The following is a 12,597-nucleotide window of genomic DNA, read 5'->3' as shown; positions in this document are numbered from 1 at the left end:
AAGTTCAAAGATAACTTTTCCTTCTTTTGCTTTAGCACAATAAGCCAAGATCTCTACTACCAAAGACCTTTTCAACAAATCATTTTCCCCTTTTTAAATTTTGATTTTAGTTCCTCTTAGAGATTAACGAGATTCGAGGAACCGCTCAGAGATTAATGAGATTCAAATGAACCAGTTACCTTTCGTTTCAAATCTTTTCTGTCTAAAGCATTGCCTTGACTTTTGAGCAAAATTAGTCCCTTCAAAGTATTCTTTGAATGTAAACAAATAACTCTTATGAGTGTATCCTCTTCATATCAACAAATTTATTCATATGAAACAATTTGACAATGGGAAGGAACTTTGACAAATTTATTAAGGGCGGGGTTGGGGGGTCATCGGAGGCTCTCCAAAAATAAAATCAAAATTTGAAAAGGTGACAAGTTAGTAAGCAGTTATGTTTATTAAAAGGCAAGCATATGTTGATTCCTTCGTTATGTTCATTAAAAAGCAAGCATATGTTGATTCCTTGGAGCAATGTGCCCAATAAGGGGAGCATACTAATGACTACCCAAGGCTGCACTGCCATCTAAACCATGCGTGTGATGCAGGCCCTACCTCTACCTTGGGAGGACAGTTAAAAGGGTCCCGAGCAGATTGCAGAGCTCCCCTTTTAAAGAAAGAAATACATTCAAGCATATTCAATAGTGCAAGCACACACACAATACGCCAGAAACATAAACTCTGAAAACATTCCAGACTAACTCCTTCCTGTACATTCACCTGCAAGCCCACAATCCCAGCTTGTCTCTGTCTAATAGTTGACAGCATTTACATGTCATGTACCATCCTGAACTTTGCAACATCTTTCAAATCGTTTTCTTTTGAATTACTCTACCACTCATTCTATAGCCACCCCTTTGCAAGCATGCTTCACAAAAAGAATCCATGTACATCTTTCGCATAAAGCAATTCTTTTCATGCTGCCGATATGTTGTTTGTTGTTAACACCCAGCTTGACAGACTGAATTTTGCATGTGTACTCAGAAAATCCCCGCAAGAAACAAATTGCTTGTCTAGAAAGGAGGCTCAAAACTCATAACTGCTCCATCACAAGCCTTCTCTATATCTTCAAAATACCAAGCTTTCAAATATTTAGCCTCTCAAGCCTTTATTTGTATACACAGTCACCACTGTTAAAAAACATCCTTACATTAGGCTAAATTTCACCAGTTCCAAATTACCTTCAGCCATCCAACAACTTTCACATGAAACTCGTCAGAATGAAGCTCCTAGTAGCCTTCATGAAGGCAACTTCTAATACAACTTTTTAAAAAGATAGTAAGCCTACAACTGATACAGCAGCATCCCCAGTTCACATCTCCAATAGCTGCCGAATATCCTTCTGTGAAGACAGGAAACAACGAGTCAAGAACCTCCCACAATGCATGATTCAATACTTCAGTCATTTTCTTTCTTCTTTTTGCGGGAAAAAGAGATTATTTATTCGAGTATAAAATTGTTTCCACAATATTTTCAAAGCTTCTGAGAGACCATCTCCACACGTGATGGGAAAACCAAAGGTAAGCTTCAGTTATTCCTAACAAAAATCAGGAAAAACCATATGAACTTGCTGGGGGGGGGGGGGGGGGGAGTTATCTTAAACAAAAACAACAAACAAAAAGTTCTCGGACCAACATAGGCAATTCAAACAAAATAATGGATGATGTTATGGATTACCACAACTATACACAGTATATATGGAGTCTTCATCTTGTGAGCAAAGCTGCAAGCAAACTTAGCAAGCAAAGCATCGCTGATTTATAAGTGAATCTAAAGGATCACTCATTATATACAAGCCCAAAACAGAACAGTTGCTCGCTACCGACCAACACTTAGGTTGAAAACCATCGACTTCATCATGCATACAAGGAAATACTACCGTCGAAATACAATCATTCATCCTTACATCCCCAATGTCGATGTCATGCAAACTGAAACCAACGTATGCGCTTACACATGCAAACTTATCCGTAATGAGCTCGCCACTGATGGGTATGGAACATTACATGAAAACACAAACTCACACATGCACTTACATCCACGCCTATACACACACTTTATACAAAGATCTCCACTTCCAGAGGTGAAGAACAGACATCATCATCATCATGGAGTCTCGTATTTAGGCAGAATGCTAATAAAAAGCATGCCACAATCTGTTCATCAAACAACTGCTGGAGAAAATTATTTTACTTCCAACAGTATTATGCAAATTCTGTCCAATCCCACCTAAATGAAAAGTTCTAAAACTAATATATATATAGACGCAAAAGGGATACCTGATAGCTATCACAACACAGAAACGTTGCTAGTTAGTGACACTGAATATTCCCGTTGTTCAGGTCGCACTCCAACTAAGGAATAGGTTGGTGCTTATAACGCAGTCACACTTTCAACAAGCTATATATTCACTCGTGAGAGCAATTTTATATTTAGCGTATCGATCTATTTGTAATCAAGAAGGTAATAAGGAGTAAAAAGAAAAACGCAGCCATGTAGTACCTCTATCTTTAAAGGAGAGATGTTGGGACCATATCGAGCCACCACTTGTCCGTCCTTATCGATCAGGAACTTGGTGAAGTTCCAAGTGATGCGAGACCCAAGCAGTCCACCTTTCGTGCTTGATTTCATAAAGGTGTAGACCGGGGCTGCATTTTCACCATTCACATCTATCTGCGTAACGGCATCCCAATGGTGAAACGATCATAAAAGATAACGTAGAGTGTACCCCATAGAAGAAGCAACAAGAAAAGCTTAATCACCTTTTGGAAAATCGGGAACTCTGCCTTATACCTCGTGCAAGCAAACTCTTGAATTTCCTCATTGGTTCCGGGCTCCTGTGAGCGAAATTGATTGCAAGGAAAGGCCAAAATTTCGAAATCTGTGAAATCGAGTTATTAGTGTGAGACGTTCTCGTTTGAAACATTGGTCTATTCTAATTTCACCGTATGTTGATAGACATACGGATAAGCATTCAAGTATCATTCTCACCTTTATCCTTATATCTGCCATGCAACTCTGACAATTCGGAGTAATTACTGTTTGTAAAGCCACTACATAGAAATCAAAACGTTGAAGTAAGAACAAGCCTCTAAGTCTTAGGAAGCGTGTACTTTGTGAAAAAGAAGACGATGCCACTTACCATTTGGAAGCCACATTCACCACAAGAAGCACCTTGCCTTTGTAAGTATTCAGATCCACATCCTTACCAGATGCGTCCTGAAGAATCCAAATTAGGTTTCAACAAAAAAGGTTATACACTGTCGCTGAAATGCCCACCTTAGGAGGTATGATCTTATATACTGAAGGTTCAATATATCTAGCCATTCAGAGCACAAGAGATGACTGCGTTCTCGCCACGCAACACTACTTTTTGGCGTCATCACCCAACGAGAAACGCTATCGTGCAGTAACACCAAGCAGTTAGATACGCCCAGCAGCAAATGCGTATCAGTGAAAATCGAAGAGAACCTGGACTGTAAATTCATGGATGCTCTTCTGAGGGACTGCGGCAGTGGACTGGGAAGCGCCCATTGTATGCCAATCGACGTAAGAACTGAGAATGATGTAGCGGGAGCGTTCTGAAAGGCAAATATTGATACGAAAAACTGTCCGAGTGATGGATGGAGCGTTAGGCGTGGAAGGTAACGATCGAAAAACTCGAGGTGAAGCCTTGAATTTATCAACGCAACGGCGTAACCATAAAAGGTAAGTAATGCTCAACAAGATACGACTGCACGATCGAGACTCGCTTACTTTTTACATGTCGCACTTCGCCCAACATGGCAACACCTCCCCTTTACACGTGGCAATGTTTGGCATGAGTCCCCCCCACACTTGTAACAAGAGGGCCACGGTGCCCAGCGCACTGCCCTCCGCTCACATCTCTAGAAAGACAGAGATGCGGAAACAAGGGGCGAGAAGGCAGAGGAGACGGAGACAAGCGGCGAGGAGAGGGCGAAAAGAATTACGAAGGGATCCAATGAAGAAGAGCACAGAAATTACAACTTTCTTTATGAGGACATGGTTATCCCGCTTTAGACGGGAACCCGTCTCAATGCTATAGCCTTCCCCTAGCGGGGTAGTGCTAACAAGCACCACAAGGTACCTAGAGCACTCCCCTTTTTTAAAGAGAACAAGATGAATGCTCATATATAATTCACAAGGCCTGCCTGAAATGCGCAACGTGGAAAAGAGGGCCGAAAGGAAGGAGAGAGAGAGAGAGAGAGAGAGAGAGAGAGAGAGAGAGAGAGAGAAGGGGGGGGGGCGAGGGATTATGTCGAAGTTAGACTGTATTGGAATATGTCCAAATCTAGACTAAGTAGTGGAGAAAGAATTTTTGGAAATCACAATTCGTAATTTCGCCTTTGGAAGACCAGTTTCATCACTAAGGCTATCTTCAGGCAGGCCCAAAAAGAAATGGGAAGCTACTGAAGGCAGCCATAGGGGCTGAGAAATGAGCTGCGAGGGAGGCAAGAGCTGGCAAGGAGGGAGGGCTTCACGTCGGCTGCTTGTTTTTTGAAAGTGTGAAAGTGAATCGTTGTTATAGCCTAGTGGGGCAGTGCTAACAAACCTTGAATAGCATAAAAGCAAAGTTAGTCATAAATTTTAGATCTTCCCTTTTCATAAATTGTGTGTGTGAAAGTAGGTACTAGTGATACCATTCAAGATTATAGGATTACTACACATGCATTTATAGTTGATTAAGGAATCAAAGAAAGTCAAATCACTGACCGTTCCTCTTCTTTCTCTGCACTGAGTTTTCACTTATTATGAAGGTACATGATGACTTTTCCAAAGGTTCTAGGTGAAATTAGTGTATTACCAACTCACTAGCATGGACCTATTAAACTCTTTCCATTTCCACATTATTTTTTTCTTTCGTAGGCCATAGCATTAATCAATATTGTCTTTCATAGTCTAGATACTTGAGTGGAAGGAACTCTATCTTTATCTTCAAACACTGGTTGAGATAAAGTGATCCATTGAGGGTTTGATGCCTAACCCCCATCTTTTACATATATTCTAGAATCCCAAATACTTTATTGACATGTGTCGAGATGTATTTTTTAATTAGTTAATAAACGATAGAGATAATCACTTTACAAATTAAAAAAACTTAAGATCAAGATCGTATTTTGGGTTTCAAATGACATAATCAAGTGTTAAGTAAGCTTTCTTGTACATGCAATATTCTTTTCTCACATGTTTATCTATCATTTTTGATGTGCAAGAGCAAGGTTCACATCAATGGGAGACTTCCCAATTATAGTGGATACTACACCAAAATTGTGGTTAATCCCACTGGATTCCGTACAGTGCATCCCATGACCAAACATGTACTAACTTACATTTGGTGGATCCCATTAAATTTCATATGGTGGGTTCCACAACCATTCCCCCCTAATTTACTCTCTCTTCCTCCTCCAAACCCTTAATTAAATTCATTTTTCTTTTTTTCCTTATGGAGAAGGGGAGGCAAGATGGGAAAGAGCACAAGGGAGAGATATTTTATGGATGGTGGAGTAAAGGAGGAGGGAAGGTGGCATGGAGAGGAGGGAAAAGGAGTAAATTTTTAGAGGGTGTGAGGAGGAAACAACTGAAATCGAAGATGGGGAGAAAAAATTTAATGCCAAAAATTTCTCCCTCCCCACTCCATGATGGGCAAAAAAGGAAATTCAAATGCATTCAAGAATCCCAAAAGAATCTAATTGATGAGGAAGGGGGTGGTGTGCAGTTGGGTTTGGGGGGCGGGGGGGGGGGGGGGGGGGGGGCTCGGGGGGGGGAGGATTGCAGGTAAGGGAGAATGAAAGAAGTTTCATCTCTATGGAGCACCAAAAGCATCAAATTTCTATGTCCTCCCGCCCACCCCCACCACTCACCCCCTTCAAGGTGGATCATGCAATAAAGGTGGGCATTTAGGCCCATGGATAAATCCTAGGGACACTCTCACTTGCTGCTTAGATGTCAAAGAAGCCTACACTAACTGGAAAATCTACACATTTAGTATATTAATTTGTGTGCATGAGATGAGCATGAGATTGGATCCTACAAAAACCCGCACTGCAATAACCACCTTTCACTATACACATATGGAATTACAAGTCAACCCCTTTGGGAATTTGGTCCTAGTGATTAATCCTAGGGACACTCTCACATGCTGCTTGGACGTCAAAGAAGCCTAAACTAACAAAAAATATACACGTTTACTATGTTCAACTTGTGCATCGGATTGGATCCTAGAAAACCTTCCACTAGGATAACTCACTTTCCTTATATGCATGTGTTTAGTATGGCTTTAAAATCAATCCCTTTTTTCATGCTTATCTTAGCCCCCCCCCCCAACCCATTGGAATAACCCCCTTTCTGTATATGCATAGAATTACTAAGGATTATGAGTCCACCCCTTTTTGCATTTGGATGACTATTATCTCCCTCCCTCCCCCCCTTCTGCCCCCTCCCCTTAACTTCCAATTTACTTATGATTTCCACCTCTTGAACCTTGGGACTATTTGTTCAGAATGATTGCCTTATTGGACTAAACAAAGCAATAATATCACCTTCCACTCTAACCTTGCTTTTCATGTGGAATGTGAAGCCCAAGAGAATTTATTTCCTCCATGAAAACTTCACCACTTATGAAGTCAAAAAAATTGGCATATAAAGAGCATAAAATGAAATAAGATTGAAAGATATAATTTGGGTGACCTCTCACTCAAAAGATTAAGGCCTTTCTATTAGAAAATTGATCTAGACCATTAAACCATCATCTTTATCACACAACCACCAAGGAAAATGGTTGATACACTATGTGAAGCTCATTGATAACTCAAAATGAAAATCTTTTTATACAAAATTAAATGCTACAGGGATGAACAAATATGGAGAGAGGAGAGGAGAAGAGTGGAGATGAGGAGAAAGGCCCACAGATAGAGAGCACAGCACAAATGACTAATTGTACATTAGATCTAGTTGAAAATAATGAATATATTCAAACCCCTTTAGGGTTAGGGTCAGGGTTCCAACCTTTAGCACTCTATGTGTTAGTTCTATGCACATATGATAACAAATGATGTTGAGAGGATTCCTCAACACCTTCCCTCAAGATCAACATCATGAAGTCGGCCTTCCCTCAAGATGATGATTCTGGGGAATGGGAGAAGGACTGAGCATTACATTCCCTCATACCCCTTTAATGGGAATGTCCTTCCTATAAGTCAAACCAAGAGCTTATGGTGCTTCTCAAAAATCTATTTCCCAAGTGGTTTGGTAAGGATGTCTACGACATTCTCTTTGCTATCACAATGTTGCAATGTGATGTCACCAAGTAACACTCTTCCTTAAACTATGCAAGTGAACTAACTACATAATAAATGTCTAGTCTTGTGATAGTCAAAAATATGAGAGATCCAATGAGCTATCGATAGTACTTATCATTGACTGTAGGCTTTTTTGGATCTTGGGTAAGTTTCAAACTCTGTTCCATGGGAGTAGCTGCAATCTTGTAATTTGCCACATGAAACTTCTTTAGGAGAGTATCCACGTATTTTTGCTAGCTCATTAAGGTGTTGTCTGAGTCTTTCTAGAACTCAATACCAAGACAACAATGCTTAATTCCAAGATCTTTCAAGGCAAACTCTGCAGATAAGTATTGTTTCATCTTGTTGATGAAGCATTCATTTCTTGCTCTCACAATTAGATCATCTACATACAGAAGTGCAATATTAATGTCCTACCCTTGAACTTTGTAGTAGAGGGTATGATCTGCATTGGACTTCATGGATCCCATACTGGCAAAACACTTGTCAATTTTGCTATACCAAATTCTGGGTGCTTGCTTTAAGCTGTAGATACTTTTCTTGAGATGGAACACTACTACACACAGATCCTATTGCGATGCTTAAGTACCGACATTTAGCGTGCACAGAGCGCTGATCATCGGTATTGGAAGCGGGGTTCATTAAGGGTCGCTATATAGCGACTTTAGTAAAACATCGCTATATAGCAACGTTTGCTAAAGTCGTTATATAGCAACTTTTATCAGATTGGTAATGATCGTTCTATAGTGACACTGAGATAGTTTTCTATAGCGATGTTTTACAGAGAGTTTTTTTTTCCATATCGTCCTTAAAAGATAGTTTTTTCCAATGATAATTTTTTTTTAATTTTCATACATGTTTGATCTTTTGAGAGGATAAAAGTACGAGAGCATCTACATCAAGCCTTTGAAGCTCATATATTCATGTCCAAGTTTGAGTGTGAAAAAAATCAATGAAGAGCATTTACATCAATGGTTTTATTGTGAGCCAAGTCTAATGCGCCAAACAAGTCTATCTCTAATCTATACCGAGTTGATCTCCTATATCATCATCGTACTCTAGCATCGTACATTCACCTAAGAGTACTTGATCATCTTCTTCAATAAAGTGCGGTGATTCTTGATGATCGTCATCTTCTTCCTCAATATCGTGATCTCCATCTTCCTCCCGTATGATGTCATTATGCGCATCTTCCTCTTGGCTCATATTGTGATCTTCATCTTCTTCGCTAGATTCATTCGGATCAATTGGATCCGGCATTGGTAGTGGCATCTCCATATCCACATCTCTATCTTCAAAAATTTGCTTACTTCGTGGTACAACTTCGATCACGTACCACCATCTTGGATCAGAATGATTCGGATGAAAAACAACCTATATTGAGGATGGGTGCCAAATGCCATCAATTATATATATGAAATTATGCTTAAGTACATTTATCAATGGATCTTTAAAAATGAAAGCTTAGATTAATTAAATCATTAGTATGCACTTGCTCACAGTGCTCAAGAAGAACAAAAGTATCACTTTCATCGGTCCAAAGTTTGGTGGAGTCTATTGCAAAGAAACCACTACTGTTTTTTCTCACTGTCACATGGGGACCGTTGTAAATAGCTCTAAACCATTTTACATCAAGAATGAAAATACTAAATCGTCTAAAATCAACTTCATCGATTTCGCGTATGGTTCCACAATAATCCAACTATGACGAGAGAAGATTGGTATCTGAAGCACTTGCTCGACTATATTTTTGTGTGAAGTTAGCCATGACGCCACAATCATACGTGACTCTCTTTAAATCGATGCATTCCACGCGAAAATGTCATCCATATGACCATAATGCACTGTACTTTTTGTACTATAAAAGAGCATCATTAAAACCATGAAGATGCATCTATTTTATAGGGTATATTGCCACAAATAATTACTTAATTATGTAAAGAGGTAAGAAACTTACATGCATCATACATCCAGATGATAACTCTCGCTCATGCTCGTTTATTGTCTCTCCATCGCGTTTGGCTTTACGTAGAGCCAGTTGTAGCCAATCAAGTGACATGTGAGTGGGGAGAAGAGCCAAATCCCATGGATATGGTTGTGATTGTCCGTACATTACTTTGAATCTCGTCCTTGCATTTATTCTTTCTGCTTTGGCCGCTTCATATCTCTCAATCCACTTCTGCATCTCCTTGCTATTGAGGATACAAAACTTATTGAATTTCTCCATTTGCTCTTCGTTCATCTTTCTTTCAATCCCTTTTCCTTGGGGAACCTCGCCAACGATGCAATCATCATCCTTGTTATGCCAAGCTTACGGCATATCGGGATCCGTGGATGTAAGAAACTCCGTGATATATACTAACGACTCTTGCACAAGCCATCCCTCTGCCATGCTTGCTTCTGGTCTTGCTCTTTGTCTTACAAATCCCTTCAAAGTTTTCATAAACTGCTCGAGAAAAAACGTCCACCGACTACGAACGGTACCTACAATGGCCACCTCATCAACTATGTGAGAAGCAAGTGCACTTGAGCTGTCATAATGCTCGAGGGAAAGTGCTTCTCAAGCAAGCATACAACTTCGATGGATTCCACCCTAGCCTTCTCGATGCTAGATATGGAGATCTCTTTTTTAGATATCCACCTATTTCACATGCCCATGTAAGATATATTCATAATCAGTCTACAGATTATTCAGCTTAAATTGAAAAAAATGCAATCAATGCGATTTGATAGTAAGCATACCTCACGATACCACTGATCTTGGATATAGAATTTCTAACATCTTCTTGTAAGCACCCTTTTATTGTAATTGGTAGGATGAACTATCAAAGCAACAAAGAAGTCATGTCAACAATATAACATAATCATAATTACGCTAACCCATCACGATTATTGGTACACTAATCCTACATCTCCGAATACCTGTAAGACCTTGTGCCAATCATGGGACTTGAGGCCACTAAGCTTATTGTCCTTTGAAAATGCTCCTTTCAAGTAATGCATGTACCCTGTGGGTGTTTGAAAAGAGGCAATGTCTGCCTTGACCGCTGCCTCCTCTCTCGTAGAGAGGATCCATATTGCTTTCGGGAGGATAACTTTTCCCGAAGCATACACTTGGGGCCACAAATGAGACATCCTATTCATAACATGCAAGTCTTCTTGCACTCCTCTCGAGTCTTTGGAACCAACCAAGTGTGCCCAATTAGTAGCCCCCACATTCTTGAAGATACGCATGGATCCAAGAGATGATTCATTTGTAACTGACCCCAATAAGGAAGCTCGTGAAAGATCGATATCCTCTTCATACTAGGAGGAGGTTCCTCTCCATTTGCCCTCCAAGCCTGAATCCAGTCACTTGCCTTCAAATATGATGGTGGTGGATCAAACTGACCTCCATGCACGAGATGGTCCAACGAAAGGTATCGAGCATGACCTTCATAAACATTTTTCCTCATATGTTTGGAGTATCGTGCAAGCGATTTCAAACCTAGTCCACAAATAGGACAAGCATGGTACCCACTTGTAACAAGTCCTGCACGCGTGCATGAATGTATTAGTATAAGACATGCATGTGAAAGAGAGTCATAGAAGCATAATCCTATATTATACATGTAAAGACACAGCCACGTACCTGCGCACTCTCCATATCCTGGGTAGTCATGCATGGTCCACATCAAGATACCCCTGACCAAAATATCATTGGTATGTCTAGGAGCTCTGGAAATATGAAAGACCCGCACTCCTCTCCATAAGATCTGTAACTCCTCTATCAAAGGTGCCATGTACACGTCCATATTTTTGCCTTCTCCTTCCGTGGCACAAGTAGTGCAAGCATGAGGTGTCCCTTCTTTATTATTAGCAATGGTGGGATATTGTAATTCACCAAGACTATGGGCCATGTCGACCAAGATGTCGAGCGTAACCCGAAAGAATTCACTCTGTCCATGGCGAGCCCAAGATGTAAGTTGTGTGGCTCCCTCGCAAAGTCCGGCCATTGATTGTCTATGTGCTTCCAAGCTGCACAATCTGCAGGAATCCTCAATGTGTCAACAGTGGACCAATGAAATGCATGCCATGTCATCAACTCCACTATGGATTTGCATCAGAACATGTGCTGTATTCTTGCAATGATGGGAAAGTTTGTCAAGACTTTACCGGTATTTGCTCACCCTATAAGTCATCTCTATATCATTGTTCCCCACACTTCGGACAACTAGCCAAATCTCCATGCTCACGACGAAAGAGAATACAATCATTACGGCAAGCATGGATGGTATCATAATCCATACCCACCGTTGTTAGCATATTCTTCGCTTCATCTCTTGATGCGGGCATGGTATTTGGCGCAGGCAACATCTTTTGGAGCAACCTATCACAATTCAAACATACATAAGCTTCGAATAATGATGATTTGGTACACTAATCCTACAACTTAGAATCCCTGTAAGATATTGAGCAAGCTTAGAATCTTACAACTTGACATTGAGCAAACATTTACAGACTCCTGCATTCTTTGAATTAGAGTGACAAAAGTCTGTATTTGTTTGCTCAATAGTAGGCTATTGAAGCTTCACGTGGGAGGAAAGAGAGGAGGAAAGAGAGGGGAAAAGAGAGGAGAAAAAGGACAAAAGAGAGGAGATAAGAGAGAAAAAGAGAGGAGATAAGAGAGGAAAAGAGAGGAGAAAAACGACAAAAGAGAGGAGATAAGAAAGAAGATAAGAGAGAAAAAGAGAGGAGAAAAAGGAGATAAGAGAGAAAAAGAGAGAAAGTGAAAAGAGAAAAAGTGGGGATAAAAGAGAGAAAAAGTGGAGATACAAAGGCTTCGAATAATGATGATTCTCAAACATACATGATGATTCTAAAAACAAACAATATCCAAATAATGAGTCAAATTAATGCATGAGCTAACCTCATTAAGGCTGAGACACTTGTATCCGACCACCCATACTTTGCTTGCAGATTCAAGATTGAGACACAAGCATGTAGTTTAGACATCGTAGCACCCTTATACAATTGTGTTGATTGCAACTCTCCCATTTTGACCTCAGACTCTGACATCACGTATACATGTGATGTAGTGCCCCTAAAAATAAAATCCATCATGTCGACCATACCCTCGTAATCATTCGGGAGACTATAGTCTTGCTCAAAGTGTGAAGGTATATGCACACCCTCGTCACCCTCCTCATCCTGTTTCAAGATTTCATGTAAATATAAGATCTTGTCTTAAGGTTTC

General features: G+C 40.2%; 1 protein-coding gene across 1 annotated transcript; it reads right to left on the bottom strand.

The window, feature by feature from the left end:
- Positions 1-863: 863 nt before the first annotated feature.
- Positions 864-3,749, bottom strand: LOC147880648 (putative phospholipid hydroperoxide glutathione peroxidase). Its single transcript, XM_087370524.1, has 6 exons — positions 3,514-3,749; positions 3,185-3,261; positions 3,034-3,095; positions 2,805-2,923; positions 2,545-2,715; positions 864-1,384 (listed from the first exon to the last, which is right to left on the bottom strand). The coding sequence occupies exons 1-6, from the start codon at positions 3,574-3,576 to the stop codon at positions 1,355-1,357; spliced, it is 522 nt and encodes a 173-aa protein (XP_087226650.1). The 5' UTR covers positions 3,577-3,749; the 3' UTR covers positions 864-1,354.
- Positions 3,750-12,597: the final 8,848 nt, after the last annotated feature.

Source organism: Dipteris shenzhenensis, chromosome 32 (assembly GCF_047967505.1).
Source record: "Dipteris shenzhenensis isolate YYH24624 ecotype China chromosome 32, Dip_SZ_1.0, whole genome shotgun sequence".
NCBI classification, from domain to species: domain Eukaryota; kingdom Viridiplantae; phylum Streptophyta; class Polypodiopsida; order Gleicheniales; family Dipteridaceae; genus Dipteris; species Dipteris shenzhenensis.
This window is presented reverse-complemented; position numbering and strand designations above follow the sequence as displayed.

What these genes read in the sequence shown, in the direction of transcription:
- LOC147880648 (XM_087370524.1), bottom strand. Translation starts at nt 3,576, where the DNA reads ATGGGCGCTTCCCAGTCCACTGCCGCAGTCCCTCAGAAGAGCATCCAT. An exon ending in TCCATGAATTTACAGTCCAG is followed by an intron (nt 3,262 to 3,513) that starts GTTCTCTTCGAT and finishes TGGATTCTTCAG; the next exon opens with GACGCATCTGGTAAGGATGT. An exon ending in AGTTCCCGATTTTCCAAAAG is followed by an intron (nt 2,716 to 2,804) that starts GTGATTAAGCTT and finishes GCCGTTACGCAG; the next exon opens with ATAGATGTGAATGGTGAAAA.